Source organism: Buceros rhinoceros, unplaced genomic scaffold (genome assembly GCF_000710305.1).
Source record: "Buceros rhinoceros silvestris isolate BGI_N320 unplaced genomic scaffold, ASM71030v1 scaffold29172, whole genome shotgun sequence".
Lineage (NCBI taxonomy): Eukaryota > Metazoa > Chordata > Aves > Bucerotiformes > Bucerotidae > Buceros > Buceros rhinoceros.
This window is the reverse complement of record NW_010399934.1, coordinates 1-19,052: the sequence shown is the minus strand read 5'-3', so window position 1 is coordinate 19,052 and position 19,052 is coordinate 1. Positions and strand designations below refer to the sequence as shown.

Here is a 19,052-nt window from a genome sequence, read left to right as displayed (position 1 = left end):
TGCTCACGGTGCTCCCCAGGGACTTCTGTGACGGGTGTGGTTGTCATCACCCCAGCAATGCCGGCGCCTCATCAGCGACTTCCCTGGAGGGTCTCCCAGCTCCCCCGGTGTTTCCCAGCTGAAGGAAAACCTCAAGAAACCCCCTGGATGCCAGGTCTGAAGCAGTCTGTTCGGCAGCTTCGAACCACTAAGACACAGAGCTCAGCTACAGCTCAGTTCAAGGGAAAATCCACTTGCCGTGACCTTCCACGCATCCATTAGAAACAAACTTTTGAATTCCCTACTTGGATTCCAAGACTCGAAGAACTGAGGAAGGATGCAACAGAAATCATTACCCATTTCCAAGACACCTCAGAACAACGCTACTGTGCGTACAACCCTCTTCCTCGCATTTTCATGCTGTGTTTTTCACAATCTACTATTTCATACCCAGGGGTCTTCCACCATTATTGATCTTCTCATATTTCCAGACAATCCTCAATTCCCTGACATCCTTAGAGAGTCAAACATCACGTGGTCCAGAGGCCTGCCACGTTTTCAGCATTACACAGACTGTCTTGAAATGCGGGCCAACTGCACCCACCCAAGCTCTAACTTCGCCTGCAGCCTACCACAGTGTTCTTCCCTCTGTGGCAAGCAGGAGCAGTAACGGCTCTGTCTTCAGGGAGTCTTGCATGTGTCCGCATTGCCACCTAGAGGACTGCTGCCACACTCCAGTCCACCCTGTAGTTTACAGACAGCATATAAGGAAGGGCAGGACAAGAGGTCTTACATTCTGACAGCAACAGGGAAAAAATGCACACCAATAGCAGCACGGTCTTTTTTCCAAGACAGTGACAGAAACAGAAAAAAAAAAAAAGCCTAAAACCAAAAGGTGCCCATAGGCATGATGGAAGGATAATAGGGAGTGCATAATGCAGTCTGTGACAGGAGACAAAACCTGTTACCAGAGAGATGTTTTTTTAATCATTTGCTCTCGCTAATGAGAGAGGTACAACTTTCCTGCCCTTGATCTAAATCCCATCTGTCCTGCTAAGAGTACAGTCTCAATGACCACAGAATGAACATTATTCTTCATTTTCTGTTCCATGTAATGGGAATTCTGGCCTCTCATATTGCTACTCCCCGTCTATTTCATATTATTAATAAGTGACACACCAGTATAACTATGTCACTTTAATATTTAGTGTATTTATCTTCTAAAACTTTCTGAATTGCTTGGACAACAAACAGGACAAATACCCATAGGATCTACTACAACAGCCTTTTGAACCTTATAATGCATACAAGTTTATATAAAACTAGAAACATTTACAAGAGAATAATGACAGAACATCATCAGCAAACTACAACTGCTAAATAAGCTTCCCTGATTAGCTTCAATTTTTAAACATCTGCAATGTAGCAAAGCATCAAGTTTCTAAACACATATGGCCATCGTAGAGTAATACACAGTGAAACTAATTCTTGTCAGGTTTCAATAGATTTGCCTTTATCATGCTGTTTTGATTTCCAAACAACAGAATATCTTACCATAAAGTTATATTTAGTTATGTAAGAAATTTTAACACTTTACAGCTTTTAAAAATAAAAGCAGACTAATTCAGGTGCTTGGAATTCACTGCTGAAATATAAAGCAGTTACATAACGTACAATCAAGGTTAAGCCAGCGCACTATCTACTAATAAACATAATTCCTGGTAAGAAAGACACAAGCTGCTGAATAAAACTTCTGGGTTGATTGTCACAAGACACAGTAACATCCTTGGAGACTTTTATACTTGGTATAACTGGAGCATAGGCGGCTGAAGAACAAGAGATGGGTTCATTTTTACATTGATTTCATCCATTCAAAGATGAATTGTGTTGTACGGACATACTGCTTCAGTTTGAAGCAGTAGGAAATACTCAGAACATAAAAAATACAAGGTTTTTTTTAGAAAAACATCTTGCTAAAGTTTGTATTTCAGTACTAACTTCAACTGCAGTTTTATGTAAAATAAAAGTTTAATAATCTGAATAAAGAGGTTTAAACTAAAATTACAAGTCATCTTCCCAGTCCCACAGTGACACATACAGTGCGTTTTGAACTCTGCTATGTCACACAAGTGAAAAATAATACTGGAACATGCAGAAGGTGACATTACCTATCCTGTGACTGGAATAAAAAAAATATTGTGAAAAACCTAGGACATAAAAAGGACTTAGGGCTTCATTTTGCATTATTGTTAAACAGAGCAAATAGCTACTTTATCACGCTCTCTTGTCCACAATCTTCTCCCTGCTGCACTGTCTTGTTGTTTCTCTTCCATCATATCTGATGCATACCTGACACCTGAGAAGCACATATAGAAAGATAAACAAGCAGAAAGCTAGTCTTATCACTATCATAAATAGTAATATTTTCCTCTGGACTTAGCAATACATATTAATATGTTCCAGAATCAGGGAAACTCCAGTATCTGGGAGAAAAAGAAGAGCTTCCAGTGGCAGCTGAAGTTAGATCAGGTTAGTTGTGCTGAGAAAACACACCCAAATCATGTTGAGGTCAAGCTGCATTTGTGATCTAAAACCACATCTAAACACTGCTATCTTTGAACAATGAGTTCAATTAAAAACAATTTTTTAATGTGGGCAGAGAGTAAAAGGCAGCTATTGCTCAAAGGCAGCTATTGCTCAAAAAGTCTTAAAATGAAAATACAACTTACTGATTAGAGTCATAATAATCCATGCACTTCTTTTTCTTATTATAAGCTGCCACTCTGAAGGGCACAATTTCCAGGGCTCGGAGGCCTGGAGCCATTGTCAACACTTTGGCACCATGAGTTGGTTCATACAAATCTTTCCCAGTGTCAGGGTGTGGCATCCCTGCTGGATCTCGCCCTACAATGTAGAAGTTTGCTCCCGCAACCATCCGTGATCTACAGTGCCACTGAACCTAGAACAGAGACAAGGACAAACAATTAACAGAAAAAAAAAAACCAAAACCACCCATGGTCAAATGTGCATGAATTGTATAATTACTGGTTTTTTCCCCTAATCAGACATATGATTTTTACTGTGGAGCCACAACAAAACAAAGATTCTATTATGTGAATCACCACCAAACTTACAGCTAAGACATACTATTCCACTACTTCATTCGCACAGTAGGGTACTTTAAAAGCTACTTTCGCGCAGCGTTTGCAAAAGCATAATCAAGGCAAAAAAGATGGAGCTCATCCGTTTCTGAGCACCAGCTACTAGTGAAGATAGAAAAAAAAAAGATACTTCAAAGGAAATTCTGTACAGAGACTTTTCAATCATCTGCACCCTACAACTAAAGAAATGCTTTCTAATATTTAGAAATGCATCTCTTTTACTAAATGCAGTGAGAGGATTTTTCCTTTTCCTCACAAGGGTTGCAGTATTTACTAGATCCTAGACTGTTAGATACATTACATTTATTACAGTTTTCAGATGTTATAGGACTGTTATAGTAATAAGACTGTTGGTGAATTTTCTTAATCCATTTTCATACATAATATTTTCAATAGAAAATTTACCTGTAAAATACAGGAAAAGTAAAAGAACTACTCTGTTACTTTAGATAACAAAGACACACCACATCAGGAAATGTCAGTATGTTCTAATGCTAGGAAGTATTCCCGTAAAAGAATTGTCATACTTTCGATGCAGCTTAGTACCTGCCAAAGGATACCCAGAGAAGAGCTGAAAAAAAAAAAAAACCCAGCAAATATGTACCAGTTTCTGATATGTGCAGCCTTACCTTCACTCAAAACTAAAGGGCCTACCCAGTAACTACATAGTGTAAAATAGCTTCACAACAACTGAACAGTAATAAACATCTGTCACAACATCTGTCAAGCACTAAAGAAAAAGAAAAGAAGAGAGGGCAGGATAGAAAAAACCCACAAATCATGACAAAAGTTGCTGCCGCTACTTTGTAGTAAATGCACAATGTGATGGATAAATTTTCCTTTCACTACAAAAAAAAATTGCATCCGCCTACTGCAAAATTTTACATAAGCCAAAATCACATTGTTTCATGTTTTAATCGCTGGGCACGTTGTACTATGTTAATAAGCTTTAGGCAAAAAGCTCAAAAGCGATTTCTCAAAGTAGTAACTAACTGTTAGTTCTATATTAGTTCTACAACTAATCATTACAGAAATTATTCAAGGAGGAAGCTTTGCAGTTAAGATGGACAGCGTTCTGTAAATCAGTAGTCAGGTAGTGAAATTAGGAATCAGCCATGAGTTATGGGTACCATTGACATCAGTTTTCATCTTGACCACAGCCAGCCAATACACATGACGGATTCCACCAATATTCAAGCATATAGGGTGCCATGGAAGCATCTGGATGCTGATAGCTATGCTAATAATTTTAATATCTAGCACAGAGTAGGCCACACACATGACATTCTAGCATACCACAGCAGCTAGCAGCATATTTTCTGAAACTATTCTAGCATAGTTAAGAAATTTAAGTTTCATGTGGCCGTTTGGGTAAGAGCAAGTAAGAATTCCATTTTGATTAAGTGAAGCTATTTGACCAAGACAATTTAGAACAATGTAAACCATGTTTGAGACAAACATGTTAAATGTTTGAGACATAAAACTACCAGCTCTTGTCTTATTTGTATACATCCATACTACTTCAGAACGTATTTACTTTCTTAACCAGGTGAATTTATTGCATTCCGATACGGAATCTTCCCTTATAGAACAGTTTCTTTTCTTCCAAGGCACTTACCAGGAATGTTAAAAAATATGAAAATTGTAAGTGGATGCTAATGAAACATGTCTGTTAAAATCTTTACAGATTGGAAGGTCACATCCATCCTGAAGATAACCATAATAAGGGCTGCTTGTTGTTCCATGAAGCACTTGTGCTACAGAAACAAATCCGGTGCCAATGTCTTGAATGATTAAAGGAGCAGTCTCTTCTATTACTTGGCTACAAATACTATCGTCAGGCTGTACTCTGAGGTCACTAATGCCATATAGGTTAGGAGAAAACTCTATTCTGTTCAGAATAAGGGTTGTGGATTTTGTTCCTCCTCATATGCTGATGAATAAAAGACTGAAGTAGAAGATTTCTCACAAAAGGTCTGTGGGGAACAGTACAAGATTTCCTACAGTAACTCACATGCCTCAGCTAGATCTGGGCTACAGTTTTTTCCCTGGACTGAAAGGTGGTGCAAGCTCTGTTCAATCAGTCAGCTGGCCAGCAGAAAGTACGTGACGCTTGTCTAATTTAATTCCACTGGTGAGATCTCCTATCTATTAAGAAAACTACCACAGAACTAACCTCTTGAGCCTGCTCAGAATTTGAACTTTCTGTGACTCAGGTAGGTGGGAAGGAAGAGTGGAGAGGGGGGGAAAGGGATTGCAGGGAAGGAGAGCCCAACCACAACACACAAAATTTAAAAAAAAGTAATGAGATGGAGAACCAATATCCCCTAAAGGAATTGCCCTCAAATGAGAGCATTTATTCTCTCTGCTGCTTCCCACAAACCTCTAGTGATTTCAACCCAAGACCTGGCTTCTAAATAAAGTGTTGCCAAAGAATTATTTCACACAAAAGCCTTGAAACCATTCTCTCTGAATTAAGTTTCCAAAAAAATAAACAAAGCCTTTTTTCCCCTAAATTGCGTACAGTCCTCCAACATACAAACTGTTTACTTAGCAGTCATAAAAATTAAGTATCTTAGTATCTAGGATAACTAGTTGATGTGTTAGGCCTTACAATTCCTTCTGAAAAAGACTGTAAAAAAGGAGGAAGGATTATTTCATTATCATATCCTTATAACTGTAAAGAATGGGGCACTAAAACCCAGTACTGTCTCCCACCATTTCCAGCAAAATCCTCAATACAGAAGTTTCCTCACAGAAGAATGTTTTAATGGATGACAAGAGAGAGTGTTTACAGTCTGGTTTCCCAAGGAAAATTAGTTTCCCCTCTCAGTAAAAAAAAAAAAAAAAAAACCACAATGCACAAACATCAGACATAGCATGAAATGCTTTAGTGCACTTTCGAAGGGGTTTTGTTTTGTTTTAAACTCTTGATGTATTTACCTCAGTTGGCCCAGCATACATCATGGGAGAAGGGAATATAGCCACCACTGTTGTTTCTGGATTCAAGATTCCCTCCTCCAGTACCGCAGCATGTTGCTTCATGCGCCACATCAGAGGAACGTCATCTTCCTTCGTCCAGCCTCCAAGTGGATGCAAGAGTAAAACTGGGCGCCGGTAGCCACGTTCCAAAAGCTGCTTATGAGTATCCTGCATTAAAAGAGCATGCCCATTGTGCACCGGGTTGCGTAACTGGAACGCAAATACAGCATCTATGGAGAAAAAAAACAGACAGAAATGTAAGGAAAGCAAGTTATTTTATCAAGAGTTGTACGATCATAGATTAGTCTTCAAATAGTACAATCTTTCCTCTGAATTCTATTAAACAAGCATAACAGCAATAATCATAGGTCATTAAAAGACTATGAATTATTATAAAATCATTACACTCAATAAGCAAAACTAATAAACAAGCATACTGAAAAAAAAACCCCATAAATCAGATTCCTTCGTTTTCTAGATTTCCACAGAAACTTGAGTTTCTCCAGTAGCTATAATCTTCTCTTCGGATTTTTCACTTTCACAGCCATATAACATAAAGTTAAATTCTAAGAGTAAATCCAACTACGCTACCTATCTTAAACGCTCAATATTATCATCAGGAGATCAAATGGACATGGATGCAACAAAACAAATGAAAAGGAATTTAATGTGCCTAATAAGTTTCCTTTACCTAAACAGCTTAGAGTTTATGCGCAGTAAGGACAAAGCAAGGCTAACTGCTATTCCAAAGTATTACAAAGCCTTCAATGAAAAACCCTGACACAATCAGGATTTCTCCCTTCTGCAAATTAAGATGAACTAAGGTAACCTGCAAGACGGCAAAATCACCATAACTGAGAGGTTTCCCAATAATGAGCCAACGAAATCCAGAGAAGATTTTTCTCAGGTATCAAATACATTTATTTAGGGGCTAGCTAAAACAAAGACCAATATCTCAAACCTGCAGAACCTGAAAATACAGACCTCACTGAAAAAAGACGGGAGCTCAGGACCAATCTTGACATTAAACTGTTCCCTCACACTCAGAAATGCTTAGCAGCTGCCGGTCAGTTGCTGCTACGATGAAGGCAGTATGATTGTTCTTTGCTTTATGACATTATACAGCCTCTTATTCGTCTGCCTAACTCAGCTGCTCTAGTGAGCAGTCAGCTCACAATTTTTAGCTGTGATACAATCTACTTTGCAGCAGTCTGTTTGCACTACTTGATAAGGTTTGCTCCCCAGAAGCAGCATGGAACAGGCCCAAAACCGAAGAGCACAAAAGCTCAACACTCAACCATACCTCTATGGTTTTAGCTGAATCTGATAATTTTTCAATCACATTCTACCATTTTTTAACATTATCTTTTCCAGAATTACTAACATAGCTTGTGTGCATGGAAAAATAAAGAACCTCAGTCATTACCAGCTTCTCTTGAGTATTTAGGCAATGTAATGCCTGACATCATACAAATTAATACCATTAAAAGGCCAAGAATGCCACCTAAGAGAGCATTCAAAATCTTCATCCTTGAAACAACGCTAGCTCCTGTGGTATTGGGGCAGCAGGCATTTGGCTATACCTTTCAAGGAAGAAACAGGACAAGAAAGATTTACTCACCAGCATTCATTTCCTTGAATTTCTGCCTTAGTTCAGTGGGAGTGAGACGGTATTGATCAAGTCCGTCATTCCAGTAAATACGATCAAGAACCTGTAGATCTCCACCTACAAGCCAATTCCCTTGCTCCATAACCATCTAAGAAAAGGAAGGAAAATCCTTGTTAGGGTCGGTTGTTAACTTCTCCTGAGCATACAAAGCATTGCAACATATTTACCAAGGGAAGAGTTCTGTGTTAATTTTATTTGACAGTCTCAAATTATCAATCAATGTTAAAAATAAAGGAGTAAAAATCACTGGAACATAGTCTCAATTTGTTATACCATGGTGTGGGACAGATGCACAAATCTTCAGTAGGCATATGTCTGTCTTTCAAAACAAAGTATTTTTTTTAATATATAGAAATCCACGTAGCCAGTATTCTTAACCAACATTATTACACTGCAAAAAGAGATAGTGGCTGGAAAGTCTAATATATATGTAGGTTGCTCCAAAAATTAACACCTAGTTATTTGGGAACTACAACAGATTCAAAGAGTATAGTAACAATATTTGATACAGCAAAGTCTCAGCTACAAAACGCTGTCTTTCAACACAGTCACCACCATCGGCTGTGCATTTTCCCCAGCAATGAACAAGAGCTTGCATGTCCCACTTGTACAAATCTGCACCAGTGGAGGTGACCCACTGTTTCACAGTTGTTGCTATGATAGTGTTGTAGCTAGGAAAATGTTGCCCACCAACCCACCCCCTCACTCTGCTAACATCCACTGCTTGGTCGAAGCAAATGCAGTTCCAGAATAACCCTGCAGTTCACAAGATTCTGGTCAGCACTGAAATAACAAATAAAACAGGTCTGATTAATTTACAAATAAAATCAGAATCTTTGAAGTAGGATAGTTTTTGGATTTCTTCATGGTAGCACTTTACCAAAGCAACATATATTGTACACTCACTAGAATTCTTTCAGTATCTTCAAATATCACCTTGCCCTTTATCAAAAAACAATTACAGAATGCTGCTCAACATACTCTAGCAATGGCCACAGAAATCACTCAGGAATTGTTATTTTCTGAGAAAGCGATTACTTTTGAAGATGGAACCACAAAAAACTTCCAAGCCTCATACACATTTCTGATAATTTTTTAACCTTACGTAATTTGAAGATTACAAAAAATGTTGATATAAGACATTACATACTAAACCCACAAGCCAAGATGTTAAAATTTAGTCTGGATTTTTTTAATTCATTTTTGCTTTGAGACAGAGGACCTGCTGGAATTAAATAATGCCACAGTCATCACACTCTTCCCAAAGAAAATAACAGACTTTGACTTCTTACCAAGGTAGAGGAAAGGTGTGATAAAGATATGAAGATGAGAAAACTCTGCACTACAATAACTCTCAGGCACCCAAAGACTTCTGACTAATTTATAAGGGCCACCAGATTCATGTGCTGCCATGATACTACTATGCACACACTCATATGCTGCTATGATACTGCTGTACGCCTCACTACAGACATAAGCACATAGTTCCTCATCTTCTACATTAGTTTCAGCCATTCAGACATTCTTTAATTGCTAATGCATTACAAGAAGTCCTTCAAATCTTGTCAGCATGACATTCTTAGAATTTCTTAAATTCGTTTTAAGTTTTCAGTAAAGTTCATCAACACTGAACACATTAAGGGATTTGAAAATCTTCCAGAACTCTTAGTTCTATTTTGCAGGAGGTGTCCTTTTTCAGATATACTCCTGACTACAATTTCAGTCAGTAAAATTATGTCATTGTCATTACACAGTAATAAAAAAACCTACACATTAATAAACTAAAAATCCATAGTTTTCACTCAAGTATAACTATTAATCATACAGATACTCTTAGAACATATCAAAGGCTTTCCCTTTTTAAGGCAAGCTCATAATTTGAGGTTTGAAACACAAATGGGGAAAGAAACATATTTTGGCTCTACAGAGCTAAGATGCAACATTTACATCAGTTTGCAAAACTAAACGCAGCATTGCAATGAGTATGTTACAATGAGAATATTTCACTATGACGTACACATAAGGTCAAGATAACAAAACAGACTCAACACAATGGATAGTAAACGACTCCCCAGAGAGTTAAATGAACTCGCCAGGAACAGAGCCTATCTCAAAAGCACGTAAACTAGCAGTTCTAATGTGCTCCACAGGCAGGCAGAATAGAAGTTTTCTTGCCTTCACAGTGCACGTATCTGCTGGTTAAGGAGCTTTAATAATCCACCTGACCACATAAAGGGATGTGTTTCCTAGGCATACTAGAGGGCAAAGTTCTCTCTTCAGTAGCACAGATTCTGCAGTGAATTCTAAATTCATTTCATGTGCACATATTGACATTAGATTTTCATGGTAAGTGCAGACTATTCGGCAGCTGCATGGAACAAATGTTTCTGCTCAAATGTTTCAATTAGTTGTCAAAGTAGTTTTGCTGTTGTAATACACCAGTCACAGACATCACTTTCCCTTAATCTGCAGCTCTACAAACAGTACAGCTAATAGGACTAGATTTTCAACTTTTAAACACACACCTTGATATAGGGATGTGTCTTGCACGTTGTTCCCCATTGTCTAGCACAGCGTTCTTCTTTCCTGTGCTCGTAGAATTCAGGATTACGGAGAATGGCCACGCGGCGACCTTCATACACCAGTGCAATTGCTGTACACCCATCCAGTCTGTCTTTGTCTTCTTGAGTAGCCGTTAGCACTATAGGCACTGACAGATTAATAACTCCCCCTGAAGAGTGAGGAAAAAAAAAGACAGTAAGCAGAAATACACAAGTGGTATTTTTAAACAGATCACCTAAAATACTAGGCAAGATTGCAATAAAGAAGAAAGAGCCTTCTCGGTAGCCATAGTTTGGGTCCATAAGAAAAGTTCAATGGCTGCAATGTTTGGCTGCAATGGAAGCAGCCAAATGTACCATGTAGTTAGCATATGTAATCCAACTGTTTCAAAAGGTGATTTTTGCTGTTTATTTTAAACTGTATTCAGATTCCAGTATATATATTTCAGAAAAAAAATTATGAGTCAGGAAGACCTTTTGCATTGCTTGTTTAGCTGAAAGTTTACCCATTACTTTAGGGGTAAAACTAAACCAATGCATCTAAATTTTAAGGTTATGTGTGGTTCTCATTTTTAAGCATTTATTTCACTGCTAGATGCTGGAAGTCTTGCTTTTCTTGACAACCAGAACAAGATTTGAAAAACCCAGTGAATACTGCTGGTCTCATATAAAAGCTTTAATTCCAATGAGAATTAGAATTAATTGCCAAAAGAATGTAAATCTTTTGGGTGGTCTCCTGAAGAAAACTCATGGGCCACTTGAAGTTAATGCCTTCAGTGGGACCAAGAGTCTAAAGGCAGAATTCTGTGTTATTTAACCTTCTCCCAGTTTTACTTTAAGTGTGGTAGGAATTTAAAAATTATGAAGCTGGATGGAAAGTTTGGGAGAAAAACAGGTTCCCCATTCCTCCATACTGCAAAATGAAGCATGCTGTGCATCTTCTCTTAAGTTCAGTCTTAGTGCTCAGAGTTATTTTCAAAGCAACTAAATTATAAAATTGAGCTTGGCCCCAGTCATGGAGAAGGTGATTTGCCACCTCTAACTTTTGCGAACAAGTAAATAAATATTTCAAACTGGGAAGGCATCTCAAACCTGTTCATTACCAAAATTTTGCCAGTGACCCATAATAAATACATAGGATCTTTGACGTCTGTCTTCAGTCACTGTATAAGGTAATGGAGTGAGTTTAAACCACAGATGAGCACATCACCTTGAGACTATTTCACATTACTTAAGCTTTAAATTGAGAATATCAACGCACCTGCACTGATCTCCATAATGTAGAAGTTAGTACGAGCATTGCATTTAGAGCCCAAAGAACGAGATGCAGTGCAGATATTAAACCATTTCCCTCTCTTCCAATTCAAAACCTTGGAAAATGACTGCTGCTGTGAGACTCCAGAACTAACATATCAACCAGGGAGGAAACTTCCAGGATGTTGTTTTCACATAACCGTTGCCAATGCTTCAAGTAGCAAAGCAGTTTTAAGGCAATCACATTTTTCTAAAAGGGTTCTTGTAGATAGATGTCTCTTTGATATAGAGTGTGCAAAAAAACCTAAAAGGCTGGAGCCTTCAAAGAGGAATAAATGAAAAATGAAAATTTAAATTCCAAAACCTGACGACGTCGTCACTTGTTGGTTTACCCAATTGGTAATGCAAAATGAAATATATGTTTAAATCATCACTGGATAATTATTAAGTCGTAGTGACGTGACAATTGTCTGTAGTCAAGCCACCTCTTGCAATAGCTCCAGTGGTCAAGTCAGTTTGTAGTCCTTTCCTTCTTTACTATTACGGAACAAAGAGAGCTCTTTTGTCACAGAGCTAAACAGCAATTAAATTGCATTTCTGAATTCTAAAATCAATTTCTTCTAAACAATTTAGAAACATGGATTTTAGATTTAAATTTAAAAAGTTAATTTGTAAAAGCAAAAATACAAGACATTCAAATTCTGACATGATGGTAGGTATAAAAAGAATAAAACCATCAAGTTTAAAACTGTTTGTTAAAATATCCTTTTCTCTCACCCCAGGTTGCGCACAAGCCTGATAATGTGTTACCAGACCACCACCAAGAAAAAAAGCATTGTCAGCATTTTAGACATTTGCTCAGTTTTACAAATGGTTTTACCTACCATCAAGGAGACAGTCAAAGTGAAGGCACTGTAGGTATTCTCTCTCTCTCATAAAGCCATTCAGGGGCGTTGCCCAACCTTCTGCTAGCACCTGCACCCACTGCATATCCACCTTGTAAAGAAATGGGGAAATAGAGCAGATAAAAGTTGTTGCTTAATGACTGACATCAGTTATTAATATAACAGATCACGATTTACCCATAAAATGCAGCACAGTATAAATGGAAAATTTCTCAGTATTTGTCCTGGTTTAGCCAAAACTTCCCCTGTTTTGGAAGCTTTGTTGTAAGCTGACCAAGCAGGTATTCCCTGCCACGTACATATAAACACAACATCAATTGGTTAAAAGTTCTGGTGGGTTTCTTTCCATTTCCGGGTGCTGGCCCTTTAAGAAGCAGCCGCAGCCAGCCCCTCCTGCTCTCTTCCGCACCGGACGGGGCCAAGGGCAGCATCTCTCACAGACTGGCCTGGCTCGGCCACGCTACCCAGTTAGAGTGATCGTGCCGCGTGCCGGACGCCTCTCGCACAGCCTGGCCTGGCTCGGCCACGCTACCCAGTTAGAGGGATCGTGCCGCGTGCCTCTGAGCAGCAACTCCCCCCATGGACTTGCCTGCTTTCGGCTCGGCTCTGCTCCCCTCCCTGCCTGCTCGCTGCCTGCCCCACTGCTGCGTTTCGCTGTCACCATGCCAGGGGACAGCCGCTCTCGCTGCGAAAAGCCACGCTGCTGTGCCGGGAAACCCCCCCGAGCCGCGTGTGCCGTGCAGGACCGGGACCCCATACACCCGAGCAGCCGTTTCCCTGTTTGCTACGTTTTTCACCTCCGGGTTTGCCTGCTTCTGCCTCTAATCCACGATAGACTGGTAAAATCGTGCTGGTTTCAGGTCTCCCCACATGGCGCCGCGGTGCTTTGTCCTTGCCGCGGTTCCCTTTCCCTGCGCCACGTGGCCGTCGCCATCTTTACCCTGCTGCCGCGGTGTTAACCCTCGCCTTTCCATTTCCTAAAAACCCCCAATATCTTACTGGTTTTCTTTTTTGTATTTAATATTTTTCTGTTTGTTGTGTTATTAAAGTTTGTTTCAGTTTTCCAAAAAAGCATATTAGAGGTCTCATGAATTCTTTTCTCCCTTACCCTACTTCTGCTGGAATAGGGGAAGGTATTATCGTCATCGGACCTAGCTCACCTTGGCCAACCGGTGACATTATTGCAGTTTTTAATGACAAAGAATTCAAAGTTTCTACAAGGAAAAAAAAAAGGACTTGTTCCTCATTTTTCTTATTTTTGGCGATCTTCCAGTCGTTATACTAGACCAAATTTCTATGTGTTTAAAACCAAAACCAACAAATTACAAACCCACAGCAACAAACTTTATTCGTAAAAGTCTGATAAAACTTCAACGGAATTAGAGAGTCCTACTTGCATTTATTTTTTGAGGTTAAAAAAACCCCACACATAAAAACAACACATACGATTACCACAAAAATATCAGAATTACGGGGCTGGATATTAAGAAGTCTAATCTTAAAACAGATGAGAAAAAAAATTTATTGCAGAAACTAGCAAGACAATCCAGAAGTAAAATTCTCTCTGGACTAGTACGTACTTATTTTAGTATAAGAAGTATCAGCTTACACAGAATTTCCTTCCTTAGCACTTAAACAGTCACAGTACGACTTAGTGTGTGGCCTCTGATTTCTGCATGTGCATTACTAAGACTTGGTCAAATACTTGACAAGGACAGGCTTTGCTTGTGCAAGTCTTTTGCAAAGACCATGACTAATTTTATTACACTGTTTAATTTATGCTGAGGCAAGTACAACACACATTTTCTTCCCAAGCTTACATTATATATTTGTTTGATATTTAACAAACCACCAGCTGGCGTGGAGGGGGAAATGATTTGTTTTTCTAGATAGGGAGCAATGTAGAATGGCATACTACGGAAATTTAATAATGGTGACCTTAAATATTTATTCCTCATCAAAGCAGTAAGTAGTTTTACAGACACATATGTGAAAGGAACCTAGTAAGATGCAGTGAAAAGAAGTATTGTAATTTACTGGTAGTAGAAGGCTATGCAAATTTTATAACTATTTAATTCAGAGCTTAGTATGTTGCTTCAATCCTTCAAAGTCAAGTTACTCACTGCAGATACTCAGCTCTGAGCTTAGTCACCTCCTAGATCAAATGCTTAGTTTAAGTTCTAATAATACTATCAAAAAGCCAGTGGAGGAAAAAAAAAAAAAAAGGCATTGTATCTGTGTTTAAGCCTAGTTTTTCAGAAAAAGAAGAAAGAAGATGAGGTAGTACAGAAACACAGCCAGAAGCAGCTTTGTTTAATTTATCTGAGTTGGAACATAATGCACTCAACCAAAATAAGAATGTTGTTGATCAAGTCGAGCCATGCTGTTCCCCATTTTCCCTGCTGGAAGCCAGAAAAGTAGCAAGAATATGCTCTAACCAGAGGAAAAAAAAAAAAGTAGATCTAATCATTACTCTGTTTGATCTTGGTATATAAGGTTACTATCATTCAGCTGAAGGTCATCAACAAGGAGAATCAGGAAGCAGTATCTGATTTCCTTCATATTTCTAGGTCATTACTATTAAAAATAAAATATTTTAAGTAAGCTAAAAAAAAAAGTAATTCTTCTAGAAACAACTACTCATACAAGACACGCCCAGCACGGTTTAATCTGTTGATGGGTAGGGGGAAGCATGGAAGGAAGGCACAAGTCACTGTTAATTTAGTCTCCAGTTTATCTTGGGATAAACTAAGTAATACTATGCCAGACATTATTTATGACATTACTAGAGATAACAATCGACTCTTTGTAAGTGATCAAAGAACACACGTAAGCTGTGATTTCTCTTAAGAAACAAGGGAAAAAGTCTAACAAGATGCATTCTGTAACCAGAACAGGTATTTCTACTATATCTACTTCCACTGAGCAACAGATCAGACTGTCTTCAAACTTCAGCAATGAGATAACTGAACACACAATACCTTGTTTATGTCCAAGGTTAGGAGAGACTCAGCATCAGTTTTGGCCAACTGTAGCTTGTTTTCTGGCACATAAAGCTCTTTCACCTCATAAGATGCATCCACTGGTACAATGTCCTGTGTAAAGGGAATAAAAAGAACTTAACGTTTGCTAAGAATGCTTCTTGGACACTGAACACATGGTCAAGAAGTAAAATTCTCATGTTAAACTACTCTGTAACAAAAGTTTGTTCATTACGTTATTTTTTACTCATCTAAAAACCAGCACTGTTCCAAGACTACGATAACTAGTCAAGCTGCTAGCTTGAATAACTTAAATGAAACATTCTGACTAAAAAAAATTTTTAAACCTTATAACATCTTAACCCTACATAACATCTACCTAGTAAATACTTAACTATTGAGTTAATACTTAATACTTAACTATTGAATTAATTTTTAATGACCTATTTAGCAAGTAAAACGTTATGCTTTTATACTTTCTAAAGTAAAACTTTCAGAGAGTGATCATTTATAAATTTAAGTCATTAATATAAAATATATATTAGAAGTGGTAACATGAAGGTAAAAAAAATTTCTGAACAGAATGTGATTAATACAGAAGTACAAATTAAATGTATTACCCACAGCTAATGACATAAGACCAGTGTCCTAATCTATACGCTAATGCTTAGAACACTTAATGCGAGACTATCTGTGCATATATATATGCAATGAACTGAAATCTAGTTTTATAACCAGAATATCACAGAATATCAATTTGAAAACAATTCAGTTTTCCTCCATGCATTTTAAACAAGACATTCTCACTCCATGATGCTCAAGACTTTAAACTTCTCATAAGGTATGAATATAAGGATAAAAACACAATTTAATTAAAAAAAAGGGAAAAGACCATCATGATAACAAGTCAAAGAGACTCTTCTGAGAAGGGATGATGTAAAATGTCAAAACCCAGTCAAATGTTCCAGTGATAGTCATTAGCATAAAATCAGTGAGAAGCAGCTGACAGTTCTTTTTAAAACATGGTTTTCAGAGTTTTGGAAACTTTTGTAAAGTAATGCTTTACTTTTTAAGAAAAAACATCTCTTGTAGCAAAATATATACAGACACATAACAAGAATAATGAAATTATCTTTCTTTTTCCTATATGCAATCCAGAATAAACAGGTATGCCTGTAGGAAACACAAGGTTTGTCCTAGCATTTTAAAGCACTTATCAATTTATCAGACGTTAGGCACTACCGCCTTGAAATGTAAAACAGAGTGGGATGATGAAAGCGAACAGGAGATAAAATGACTACGGGAGTAAGAAGATGTGGCGAGTCTCACTGGCTGTTACAAAAGGAAAAAAACTAGCACTCAGAAATTGTGTTTTACAAGGAAAAGCTCAGTCAATTACATATCAGACATCATTTGGAAAGCTGATTTTATTAGACAGTAAGTTAGGCAAAGCCTGGCTTCTATTTCCTCTGCCTGAGCAGCAGCATTAGAGCCCAGGAGAGCTGCAGCAGACTTCTGCCACAGTAATGAGCCCGGAATCAATTAAAAGTATTACCTGCTGTAAAGAACAGCAGATCTTACAAGTGAAGTATAATGACAGAGTACACATTATGCTGCTTCACGGAAGATTCCCCTCTGGACCCCAGTTCATTACCACGCCAGAATGTTCTAATTTTACAAAGCATGAAAAGATTAAAATAAATGTGCCTGTTAAAAACGTCTTTTTAAATATTATCCCATTTTTAGTCCCACTAGTGGACAAAACAATGGAGAAAATAAAGGTTTTACAATGCAGTTTCTGTCATCACCCTACCTCATTATAAGGATGTAAACAGCGTGAAGACAGTTCTAGCAATGCTGAGTCAGACATTGAGAGAATTTGCAGGATTAATAAACATGGAATCCCTCACAGACATAAAAATTGTATTAAAAAGATTAAAAATCCAGCAGAAAGATGAATCCATAGCTCTTTAAATTCTTTGAGTTTTAGGAAAACATTAGGCTAGCAAGCCCTCTAGTGACCACTTCAAGGTAGTAACTTTAGTCGGAGGTTCATTCTACCAGAAGACAAGTTACACAATATTCTACAACATTTATTATGACTCAATGCATCCATAGAAGTAATGGCAAAATAATTAAAAAAACCTAAACTAGATGCTTTGTAGGAATGTGCCCCCTCAGACTGTGGTGGTAGGTTCTTTGCTGATGCTGTCTAACATCCTCAGCAGTTTGTAAAGAAAGGGCCTTCAGGCAAGTTTCCGGTAGATAGTCGTTCACAGGTGACATCCAGTTTATCTCACTGAATTACCTGGCTTCTAAGTTCATATTAACTGCCGTGTGAGGCCACTGAATTATTTATATATGAAAAAGAATTATTTTGGATAAAGATCATGGAGTTCAACCGCTCACCCGGCACTGCCAGGTCAGCACTAAACCATGTCCCTTAGCACCACATCTACACGTCTTTTAAATACCTCCAAGAATGAGGACTCCACCACCTCCCTGGGCAGGCTGTTAACAAACAGAAGTATCTGCTTGACTATAATAGTTACGGAAGTTTTGGTACCTACAGCCTGTAGGGATGTTTGTCAGTACTCAGTGCAATGACAGCCATGTTCTTAACAGAGAGATACAATTTTCTGAACCGTGGGCCTCTTCTCTGCCCATCGGTTGTGTTCTATCACTTTTTAAATCTTCTTGAGCCATAGAAACACTTCTCCTCTTGTGCCAATAAAAGCAATTGCTGTTCCCAGACGTTCACTGCTATTTCTTTCAAATGTGTGAAGATACCCTTTACATATTTGTTCTGGTCACAATAAGTCATATTTATCTTACATAGTACATCTGTATCAACTTAAATAATTTTAACCAGAGACATCTAGGAAAAACTCGTAACCTGTCAGTCAGCAGATCTAACTGGATTATTGTAGCCTAACTGAAATTAGGCTACAAAACTGTACAGTTAACACAGAACGGCTCTGAACCAAAACCTTGTCTATGCCTTTTCCCAGAACTTAAAACTACAGAAGCAAGCAGAAGTCGTAACAAAAAAGACACCATGACAGTATTTAATGATTACACAATTCAATGTAATTGAAGCTTGTTCTTTAATAACAACTTCAAATTTTACATGCTTTTTTACCAAAATGAACTACTGAAATCTATTTGTACAGCATTCAGCAGTATATTTTCAGAAGAAAACCTCCACAACCAAAGCACACTTACCTCATAAATAGGAAATCCCTTACTTAAAATATAGGAAGTTCTTACTTTCCCAAGCATGAGAAGAAATCAATAGTTTATTGATGTAGTAATTACAGAGGTTGAACACTCAGGTGTTTGGGTTTTAATTATGCTTAAAACCTTATTCTGGTTTCTTCTCACTCTGGCTTACATCTTTACTGTTATGTGTTTAAATCTTCACTGTAACAGTATAAAACTAACAGTATAATCTTGCATATCCCTTACACAGAGCATTGGGGAGGTTTTCCCAGTTATCACACAAAATAACTATTAGCCTTATGTCGCAGTTTGAGAGGGGGGCATTTTGCCCCGTACCG

At 38.0% G+C, this 19,052-nt stretch overlaps 1 protein-coding gene across 1 annotated transcript; it reads right to left on the bottom strand.

The window, feature by feature from the left end:
* Positions 1–2,708: 2,708 nt before the first annotated feature.
* On the bottom strand, positions 2,709–15,606 carry LOC104487903 (bifunctional 3'-phosphoadenosine 5'-phosphosulfate synthase 1; the record flags this gene model as incomplete). Its single annotated transcript, XM_010131682.1, has 6 exons — positions 2,709–2,938; positions 6,084–6,352; positions 7,744–7,879; positions 10,317–10,522; positions 12,491–12,602; positions 15,493–15,606. Coding segments are annotated over 6 exons (1,067 nt in total), but the record flags the coding sequence as incomplete, so codon positions are not given.
* Positions 15,607–19,052: the final 3,446 nt, after the last annotated feature.